The 11,285-nt window shown below is 29.9% G+C and overlaps 2 protein-coding genes across 2 annotated transcripts; one reads left to right on the forward strand and one right to left on the reverse strand.

Annotated features, from left to right (window-relative positions):
* Positions 1 to 6,580: 6,580 nt before the first annotated feature.
* Positions 6,581 to 8,431, forward strand: LOC108855519 (probable pectate lyase 4). Its single transcript, XM_018629365.2, has 5 exons — positions 6,581 to 6,782; positions 6,914 to 7,265; positions 7,574 to 7,784; positions 7,875 to 7,943; positions 8,031 to 8,431. The coding sequence occupies exons 1-5, from the start codon at positions 6,656 to 6,658 to the stop codon at positions 8,265 to 8,267; spliced, it is 996 nt and encodes a 331-aa protein (XP_018484867.1). The 5' UTR covers positions 6,581 to 6,655; the 3' UTR covers positions 8,268 to 8,431.
* Positions 8,374 to 10,508, reverse strand: LOC108855517 (exocyst complex component EXO70H1). The gene has a single exon (XM_018629364.2). It carries the CDS (start codon positions 10,397 to 10,399, stop codon positions 8,492 to 8,494), a length of 1,908 nt encoding a protein of 635 aa, XP_018484866.1. The 5' UTR covers positions 10,400 to 10,508; the 3' UTR covers positions 8,374 to 8,491.
* Between the last annotated feature and the right edge of the window lie 777 nt (positions 10,509 to 11,285).

Genomic DNA, 11,285 nt, shown 5'->3' on the forward strand with positions numbered 1-11,285 from the left:
TTTCAAAAATATTAATTGTATTTTTTAAAATCTTATTAGTTTAATAATATAGGAAATATAAGATTACAAAAAACTATACATTAATAACTAAGTTTTAATGTATTTTCTAAAGAAATGTGAAAATCATAAAATATGGACTAATTTGAAATGGAGGGAATATATACATAATATTTTATATAAAAAAATTCATAGATACGTATTATTAATTTAAGAAAGTTCTTAAAGTTGTAAGTCTAATAAACATATACAGTAGAACCTCTATAAATTAATACTCTATAAATTAATAATCTCTATAAATTAATAAATTTTGCCGGTCCCAAATTGGGCTAGTGTTAAATATAACACAAATCGATAAAATAATAAGATAATAATATTTTTAAAACTTCTATGTAAATATATAGTCCCCTTAAAATCATAAATTAATAATCTATCTATATATAATTTTTATATAAGTACAAGCTAAATATTATATTGTTGGTTTTATATTCACAATGAAAATTCTTTGTTTTTCTTAACATTTCAATATATTTTAATAATATTTGGTAAAATTATACCGAAAACCACTTAACAATCTATGAAACATAAAAATATACACAAAATAAGATAATAAAACAATATGAAAGTCAAATTTCTAAAATTTAAATAATTTACATACGGTAAAATAAAATATTTTCTTTTTTTATAAATAAAAATATTTAAAAATAGAAAAAAATCTAAATAAGGAAACTTTTGTAAATTAATATCTCTATAAATTAATAAAATTTCAAAGTCCCAACATTATTAATTTATAGAGGTTCTACTGTATTAAGTCATTGGACCTTAATCTTAATAACAATCCAAATCTAACAATGCATAAATGGCAAACACTGGGATCGCAGACTTTCTAGCTCTAAGTGATAACTTAGGGCGTCGCTTGGCTGCAGCTTTAGGATATCGTAAACTAGACTCGGTATTGACGTGTTGTAACTCTATCTACAAAAAAAAAACAAAAAAGAAGTACGAAAGCATGAAGGATCCATCAAAATTTTCACACAAAAAATACCAAGGAACCACATGCTTAGTACCTACCCTAACCTCTGTGGCTCATTCGACCATTATCTTCATCACTTATAACACATCATTTTCGACTCAAATATCTATATATACGTGGTTATTAAATTCGTGATATGGCTTGGAAGAAAATGCAGTTTGGCTTCTCCAAGTCAAGTCTACATCTAATTATCTAAATTTGGTATACCATCAGGGCAGGTCCTGAATACGAAACAAAAGGCATGGGCACCTCTCTTTAATATTTTTTAATATGGATGGAAGCTACAAAGCTGTGTGCCAGAAACAAAACCATCAGATATAAGCATCGGTTGATTTTAGAACTGTGAAGAGATTGGAGCCTTAGAACATGATTATTGGAGAGTTCTTAGGAGTTCTTGGCAGAGTATAAAAAACCATTTCTTAACTTTTAAATAAAAAAACCAAGAACCGGCTTTTAAATAAGAACCGACTCTTAACTTTTTTAGTTAAAAGTTAAGAGACAGTTTCTTATATTCCGCTAAAAATCTCGTCTTTAGAACTCCCAATAATCATGCTCTTAAAGCTGCGGTTAATCAAAATATATTTAAATATGTTTTTTTCTAGTTTTGGTTGAATTCATTTAGTAGATTAGGGTTTACTATAAAATGGTATTACAACATCTTCTTTCTTTTTTTTTTTTGAGCAACCAACATCTTCTTTCTTGTCGTGGGAAAAAAACATCTTCGAATTTCTTATAATATTATATATGTATAATTTTTTCATTGTTCAAAAATGGTTTTTGAACAGATGATTTTTCCTTACAATAGAGGCCACTACCTCATGATGGCTCTTGATACCACACATATATTTTTTTCTTTTCGAAACAAAAAAAAAATCTGTTTTAAAACCCATTTGCATATCCAAAAAGACATATCCGTGGATTACACGCTCTCTTGAAAATTAGCCTGAGTTCTTCTATAAGAGAAGATTAGCCTGAGTTCTTCTATATAATCAAACGGTTATTATATCTCTTAAATAAAAAAATTTATAATCAAATTAGAACCGAATGGAACAAAAAAAAAGGGCCTTGCACTTAAAAAGGAGCCATTTTGCCAAGCTCGCTCCTCGGGTAATCCTAACATGAGCCGTTTTCACCAGGTTTATAATACTAGGTTGGGAATAAACTGAAACCGAATCGAAAACCCTACATCCATACCTAAACATATTAGTGAACGTATATACAGATTAATACATGTATCAACAAAAACTTATTCCGCGCTTTAAAAGCGCGGATCAAAATCTAGTTTAAACTTAAAGCAATTTCTTTTTGAAAAAATATTTTTCAACCAAAAGAACAAAGAGGAAAATAAGTAAAATAAGTTCCACTAGAAAAGGTAAATGACAACTACACCATTACTCCTATCTCTATAATATTATTTGAAAAGTCAATTTTCTGTATGTCGCACTCATGTTAACTCTCACGGTGATTGATTACGATGACACCCTTAATAATTGAAAATATTATATATAATTACTATATTAAAATTGCTTTTCATTTTTTAAAATAATTTATGTTAATTAGAAGTTTCTTTTTAGTTCGTATATATAATTAAATACATTTATATATTGAAAAACGAATTTACAATAAAAGAGTATATTTATATATAATATTATTTTCTAAAAAAAGGAGAGTTTACAAAAATTGATATTAAGAAAAATAAATATCTCCTTTAAAGCATAATCTTAGCAATATAAATATATTTTCAAAGTAATAAAAATATTTACCTTATATCTATGTATTTTCTCAGATAATACAAAAAAAGATTAGATAAACCAAGATACCTTTAGTTCAACAATAATATTATATAATTAGTATTATTGAAATGTTTATTAATTATTGTAATATTTGCTGACTAATAATATTTTATAATTAAAACAAAACTTAAATTTTCTATATAAATATTTTACTTATATAAAATAATTTCTCAAGAAAAATTAAAATTTTACTAATAAGGAAATAACAGTAAAATATACTAAAGTTATTATATTCAAATTAAAAATATTATTTTATTTTAGAAAAATATTTCTACAATAATTTATATTTTAAATGTTTTGTGAAGCTACATTATATATACATATATATAGTAAAGTTTTATATAATGTAATTTTTTTATTAGTGGTCTGTGAAAATTTTAGATAAAAAATTAAGATTTTTTATTTATCAAATTAAATACATTTGTAAATTAAAAATATATAATTTACAATAAAAGAGTATATTTATACATAATATGATTTTATAGAAAGAGGAAAGTTAACAAAAATAATTTTGATATTACGAAAATGATTCCTATAAAAATAATCTTAGAAATATAAATATATTTTCAAAGTAATAAAAATATTTTCCTTATATCTATGTATTTTCTCAGATAATTATAGAAAAAATAATTAGATAAACCAAGATACCTTTAGTTGAATAATAATATTTTATAGTTAGTATTAGTGAAATGTTTTATTCATTATTGTAATATTTGTTGACTAATAATATTTTATAATTAAAACAAAACTAAAAGTTTTTAGAAACTGTTTTACTTATATAAAATAATTTCTCAAGGAAAAATTTAAAAGGACTGATATTTATTTTTAAAACGTTAAATGATATTTTATGAAAACTAAATTTTACCACAAACATATTTTGAAGAAATAATTACAAAAATAGTTTTAAATAACATAATCATAGATATTTTTAGTGAACGAAACATATTATATTTTTCCACAATTAAAAATATATATTTTATATAATATTTATTTTAATTATTATTTTTTTCCCTTTATATTTGTACAATTCAATATACCTATAACAAAAGTATATAATAAAACCTGAATTATTATATTTAATATTATTTAAAATAATTTTCAGTTTACTTATATAAATATAAGGTATAATTTTATTTAGAGCTTATAAATATAAGGTATAAAATTATTATAAATATCTATATACGTTTACGAGTTTACAAAATTTTATCAGTTATTTTCTTTTATGTAACTTTCTACTGATCACTGATTTATGTTAAAATATTTTAGAAAATAAAAAAATAATAAATTGTTATATATATTACAAAAATATATTTACAGATTTAAGATAATAAACTAAACTGGTGCGATAAATAAAACCAATCTGATTTGGCTTAATAAAAATAATTATACTTTAATTCAAAAGAATATATGTCACCCTATCCGTAAAATGAGTAACTAGACAATCAGTTTATTATATCAAAAATCAAATGTTAAATAAAAACGTATTATTTTATAGTAATGTTTATTTATTTTAATACATATAAATTACGGGATGCTTCAAACCATACCAATAAAAAAATATTAACTAATTATTACAATTTTTTTTTTTAAAACATATATGCATGAGATTTCAAAATATTATCATTATATTTATTTATGTATTCTGAATTGATCAACACTTTTTTTCTATTTGATTTTCAAAACAATATATATATAATATTATTACTAAAATATATTTACATATCTAAGAGAAAAATCAATCTAAATGAAAATCACAAATTATTCAGAATTTTAATCTATTTAGAACAAAAAATACCATGGTTGAATTCGAAGAATTTGATGCTATCTAATAAACTTAAGTGATAATGAAACTAATCATATATTATATATCCAAAATCACATGTCTAACTAAAATAAAATAATATTATTTATATAAATTATAAGATAATTGAAATTAAAATATTAATAAATTTTTAAAATATCTTTACTTTATAAATATTTATACCCATGCATGAGCTTGAAAGACATCTAGTAGATATATAAATATATAAATAGTTAATAAAAATAATTTTATTATTTTCTAAAAACTTTATTCATTTCGAAACTTTCTCTAGTTTTTCTCAATTTTTCTCAAATAGTTTGAATTAAAATAAAATTCATTTCAAAATCGAGAAATACCTTTTTAAAATATTAGAAAATTATCATTTTAAATTTAAATATTAATTATATATATTTTTAAAAATCCTAAGATCCAGTCTTAAACTCCACACAGGCATAAATCTAATATTTAAATATAAATTAATTAATCATAGAGATGTAAGTGTCTCTTATTTCTTTAATAAAATTTATTTTGTTTATTTTATTCATAATGTACTATATTTATGATAAAAAAACTTTTATGGCTATCCGTATCAATACTATTGAAACAAGATCATTCACGATTTATACCCTTAATGAAATTAACAACTTTATCAAAAAGACGTTTTATTTTATAAGAAATTAATAAAATTCATTAATAACATTTAAATCTTTTGTTTTTGGGCCTACAAATATACCTAAATGTAGCCTATATATTTTTGTAAGATATGGTAACTTTAAATTTAATATGAATATTCTAAATTTAAATATTGGACCTACCTATATATTATGAACCCTATATAAATTAACAAACATAATGACATCAACATACTATTTTCTTAAATCTAATTATCAATATTCAAAATAGATTATCCAAACATTATACATATTTTCAATACAAACAAAACTATATATCTTGTACTATATATCATACACATATTTGAATATCACTTTTTATGTATAATACTAATTAACAGTCGAATTGAGTATATTAAAAAAATTAAATAATATTATTTACTATATCATTTCGTACAAGTGTTTAAAATACTTAAAAATTATCGTAAAATTAAATTTTAAATAAAAAAAACAGAAACTTTTGATAGGATATTAACAACGAAATAAACTAATACTTTCATTTCAGTAATTTTTTCATTTTTTATTTAGATGACATACATCAAAGTCTAAGGAATCACAAGTTCATTAAATGTTTTATTTTTTTATAAGATCAATAGTATCAAATAACATGTTAATAATTAGTTTTGGATTTAACTGAATTTAACGGATTTTTAACTAATTTTTAAAAAAAAGGAATTATATACAAGGTATCAAATCTACCAGTGAACAGATTTGGATCGGATATAAAAACAACTTTTGAATTATTTATTTTCTAATAAAATTAAAAATTCATGCAAAATTTATCAAATTGATTCAACAAAAAAATATGCTCTTAAAAATATTAGAAGCTTCTAAATCAAATAAGGATACAAAAATAATATAGATTGATTGTTAGAACTATGATACAAATATATGACAAGAAATAAAAAAATATTTTCAGTTTAAAATTGACAAATCGTATCATTATTACATTTCAATAATGAAAACACATTGTTTCCAATATAAAATATCTATACTATTAAATCATACACCTTATTTTATATATATTTCAAACAAATGTATATTCTGAAAAAGAAAACAAATGATAAAAACATAAAAAAACCTCAGTTTTTATGATTTGAAATAAAAATAATAGTAGTTTGGAAATCAATTTTGGATAAATAAATTGAAAAAAAAAATCATAGCTTAGAAATTCCAGGGCAAAATCTAGTTTTTCTTTAAATATACCACTATTTTATCAAACGGTTAAATTGTCAAACGATACTTTCACAGTTTCACCCAACTATATTGGTTCCAACGTTTTTCGCAACATCCCTTTAGTTTTAATTTTCAAAGAAAACTTAAGAGACAGACGAGACGACGTCGCATAAGGACGGAAACGATGACGACGCTACCATACGCCGACGTCGACTGCAACCTCAGAGCTTTAGCCGGCCGTGCCGAGGGTTTCGGCCGATTCGCCGTCGGCGGTCTCCACGGAGATCTCTACGTCGTCACATCCCTCGCAGGTTTTGATTCTACAAATCCTTGAACCTATCCACGAATCACCGCGTGTAACTCGATCTCAATCACGCTCTCGAATTCGATTTTGGATATAACTGATTTTCGCGCCATGATCGTGTGATTGATTGAATGTTAGATGATGGACCTGGATCTCTCCGCGAAGGAGGAAGGAGGAGAGAGCCGTTATGGATCGTGTTCGCGGTTTCCGGAACTATACATCTCAATTCGTACTTGAGCGTGTCGTCTCACAAGACGATCGATGGGAGAGGACAACGGATCAAGATCACAGGGAAAGGGATAAGGCTCAAGGAATGCGAACATATCATCATTTGCAATTTGGAGTTTGAAGGTGGAAGAGGGCATGATGTTGATGGGATTCAGATTAAGCCGAAGTCTAGACACATTTGGATTGATAGGTGTAGCTTGAGGGATTACGATGATGGACTTATTGATATCACTAGGCAGAGCACTGATATCACCGTTTCTAGGTGAGAGGGTTAGATTATATGTTTTTTTTTTGAATAACCCGCTGTATCCTGGCATCCACCGAGGTGGGTCCAGACTAGCGGCGAGTGTCCGTATCAGCCTACCGAGAGTATGCCTCGGTGACCGGATACTGGAGTAGCCCAGATTTTAAAATTTACCCCCACGTGGTCAGCGGTATTCGAATCCGGATCCATATTAGGGCCAAAACTCCCTCAAGACAACTGGGCCGACCGACCTCGTTTGGTTTCGGTTATATGTTTGTGGTCTCTTTGTGTGAGTGTTGTGACTGGTGCTTGCTTTTTATTTACAGATGTTACTTTGGGCAGCATGATAAGACGATGTTGATTGGGGCGGATCCTTCTCATGTTGATGATAGATGCATCAGAGTGACTATTCATCATTGTTTCTTTGATGGAACTAGGCAGAGGCATCCTCGTCTCAGGTTTGGTAAAGTTCATTTGTATAACAATTATACAAGAAACTGGGGGATATATGCTGTTTGTGCTAGCGTTGAAGCACAGGTGAAAACTCTTCACTTTATAGCTAGCTGCCTCTGAGAATACACTTTGTCTAGAAAGCCAATAGCTTTAAGTTCTTTTTTTTTCAATCAGGTATTTTCTCAATGCAATATATACGAAGCAGGAGGGAAGAAGAAAACTTTTGAATACTACCCAGAGAAGGTTGGTTCTTTCTTTTCACTTGCTTCGTTAAGTAAAAACTTTGTTCTTCACCATCGTTATATTCATCTTGTGTGAATGTATTTGTAGGCTGCTGACAAGGAAGAAGTAAGAGCTGGGTTGGTTCGATCTGAGAATGACTTGTTCTTGAACGGAGCTCAAGCTTCCTTGTTGACAGGGGCCGGTGGAGAATGTGTGTTCCATCCAAGCGAGCATTACCCGACTTGGACCGTGGAGCCTCCATCTGATACTCTCAAGCAAATCATCAAAATCTGTACTGGTTGGCAATCTTTATCTTCTCCTTCAGATCATGGAGTTCCCAAGTAGTTGTTGCAATCCGTTTTTGTTTTGTTGCGTATCTTATTTTCTTTATTTTCTAGTTATTTGAGGAGTGAACAATGCTTTATGTTCTAAACACATTATATGCTATGTGTGATGAGAAACTCGGTTAAATATTTTAAATATGTAAACAATTTTGGTTTTTATCTTCATTTTCTATTGCACACAATGAAAACAATATTCAGACAGACTGTAGCAGTGAAAAGAGTCTCTCAGCCTGAAACACACCCAAGTGACATCCAGGATGAAGAAGACGAAGATGAAGAAGAAACAGAAGATGAGGCAAGTATTGGTGTTCCATGGAACAGATCAGAGATGTAATTCTCCAAGTTATCTGGCTTGAACCTCACTAGCATCTCGATGTTTCTCTCTTGGCCGAGCATTGGTAAGTACTTCCTGTAAAACTCTCTGTATTCAGGTACAAGTTTCTTTGCTATAGAGACTTTCAATCCGTCCCTGAGCTTTGCATCTGATACAACTCGTGATGATTGTTTCATATATGCTTCCTCAAACGCCGTATGAAACCTTCTGAAATATGTTTTGGCCTCCTCTGGTGATAGGTCTGTGGGATCCTCTGGTAAAGACATGTATACATTGGACCATGCAGCAATCTCGTAGTTCGCAGCGTAAGCGTTTAGTTTATCGTTGTGCTTAGTGAGCCAATCATCTCCGAGGAGATCCCTCAGGTGAGTTGAACGAACCGTGTCAATGATGAAGTGAAGGTTGTTAGCAAGGAAGAGGTATGATAGTGAAACATCCTTGTAATGCTCTGCTTTTGTGTCTAGCTTGCATAGCAAGACGAGGATGAGCCAAGCTAAATGGACCGAGAGTGTGTGATTGCGCTCTTCATCTTCTGAGACTGGAGTTCTGATGTAAGATTCGAGCAGCCGTGTGTCTCTCTGGAGCGGATGGTCTGCAAGGATTTCAGACAATACACGGTTGTGTTTAGAAAGGGAAGAGATGAAACTCATTGTTGATCTTGTCAGCTTATGAACCCCTCCTCCAGGTGTAAGAGCTTTCGTTGAATCCTTCTGAATGGTTGATTCAAAATCAACGAGAGCACTGTGGATTGAAACCTTTAGCTTTTGCAAAGATGAGAGCGCCTGAGACTTCACACCGGCTACTGAACCGAAGTTGAAGATCATCTCTATGTCTTGCCAGAGATCATAGATGGCAGCCTGGAGATCCATCAGCGAGAAGATCCTCTCGTGAGACTTCTTCTCCTTGGCTACAAACTCAGGGAACTTGAAAAGGTTAGTGGCTGCTTCGTATGCAATCTCGTAAAAGCATGACTCTCTCGTTGAGTTTGAAGCAGAGAAGACATGGTCACAGAGAAGTTTCTCTCCACGGAAGAGCGTGGCAACGCCAATCTTTGCAGCTCTGATCCAGCTCTTGATCATGTGCTCGAGCGTGGCCCAATCCGTTCTGTAAAATCTTGAGCCTTTGTAGCTTTCTATCCCAAGCAAGCTCAGCCCTTCATCTACTATCGATTTTCTGATCCTTTTGTAAATCTTCACGCACTCTTTACCGTATCCGCAACTGATCATACTCTCTGCTATAGCCTTTAAGTCAGACATCACCACAGCTGAAGCTTTCTCAACTTGAGTGATAGACTCACCAGCTTTCCTGATCTCATCTTCATCGTCATCATCACGTTGCATAATATCTTCAAACTCGGAGTTGCTGGAGATTGAGGAATGACCTGAAACTGATTCAGGGTCAAGCTTGTCTCTGTTTGAAGATAGTATCTGGAAGAACTCTTTCTCCAGCCTTGTCATGGCGATTTGCATCAGGGTCTGCGCAAGAGCTAGCCTAGGGGATTGAGAATCTTGGGAGACGAGAAAGTGCATCGCTTTGCGCAAGTCTCGGACGCATATGATGAACTCTTTGGCTTCTTTTCTGCTGTGGTTAAACAGAGAGACGATCTTGGTGAAGGAAGGAGTGTTTGGGTCCCATCTTCTGATGACGGCTTCTGCTCTCTCCACTGCTTCCTCCATGGAAGATTGAGTAAAGTTCTGGCTCAGAGGAGAGGCTGGGAAAGAAGTGAATGAAGAAGGAGAAGACGGAAGGGACTTAGGAGATGAGGAAGAGAAGAAAGCAAACTTCGCCTTTTTTGCCATTGTAGAAGTGAGCTCTCTCTCTTCTTTTCTTTTCTTTCTGAATCTTTTGATGGTGTTAACTTGGCTTCTATTCTTTCTATTTGATGAGGAGAAGATGGTTTTATCACAAGTTATATAGAGAGATTGGTCTTTGAGTTGACGATGAGTGCTTACCTGTGAATATAGAGCCAAACCAAAAAAAAATCATTGACTTGGATGTATAAGCCTTAGTTTTTTATATACTTAGACAATTACATCCAAGTATTATAACAATGACGACAAGGTTTTGCTTACCACGTCTGTAAGCGTTTGACTATTTCATCTTGTCAGTTAATAAAAAAATCAATTGCTAATAGAGCTTTTTTTGATTAATCTGGGGAATTGGATCGAACTTGAAATCAATTGTCCCATGTCCTTTCCCTTGCCACACGACCCCAAGGTCCGGAAAATTCTTATGAGTTATACACTTTATCAGTAGCTACTATAAAATGTTACCGTTGCCTTACAAATTAAACATGGTTACCGTTGCCTTGCAAATTAAATATATTGGGTTGTAAACGGTATTACCTTTTATATACTTTTGGCTTGTCCAATTAAAAAAATTGTTTTCTCGATCTCAGTTTCTAGCATTAAACTCGAACTATAATAACATCAAATAGTGACAAAGTCAATTGTATTATTTAATTAGAAGTTCAAAGATTCACACATATGCTTTATTAGCTTAACTTTCATATTGAAGTTGGCATATTATATGTATAATAGCACACATAATAAAGTTATAATCTTAAAACTGATTTTACATCAATTGATATGAAGTTGTTAGTACGTCAGTTTCATTATATACATCTTATCTCTAACAACTTAATAGTCTTTCGTAATCAAACGAACTTTGAACGGTGAAAATGGT

The sequence above is a fragment of the Raphanus sativus genome, chromosome 4 (assembly GCF_000801105.2).
Source record: "Raphanus sativus cultivar WK10039 chromosome 4, ASM80110v3, whole genome shotgun sequence".
Lineage (NCBI taxonomy): Eukaryota > Viridiplantae > Streptophyta > Magnoliopsida > Brassicales > Brassicaceae > Raphanus > Raphanus sativus.

What these genes read in the sequence shown, in the direction of transcription:
- LOC108855519 (XM_018629365.2), top strand. Translation starts at nt 6,656, where the DNA reads ATGACGACGCTACCATACGCCGACGTCGACTGCAACCTCAGAGCTTTA. An exon ending in CGTCGTCACATCCCTCGCAG is followed by an intron (nt 6,783 to 6,913) that starts GTTTTGATTCTA and finishes ATTGAATGTTAG; the next exon opens with ATGATGGACCTGGATCTCTC. An exon ending in TTGAATACTACCCAGAGAAG is followed by an intron (nt 7,944 to 8,030) that starts GTTGGTTCTTTC and finishes ATGTATTTGTAG; the next exon opens with GCTGCTGACAAGGAAGAAGT.
- LOC108855517 (XM_018629364.2), bottom strand. Translation starts at nt 10,399, where the DNA reads ATGGCAAAAAAGGCGAAGTTTGCTTTCTTCTCTTCCTCATCTCCTAAG.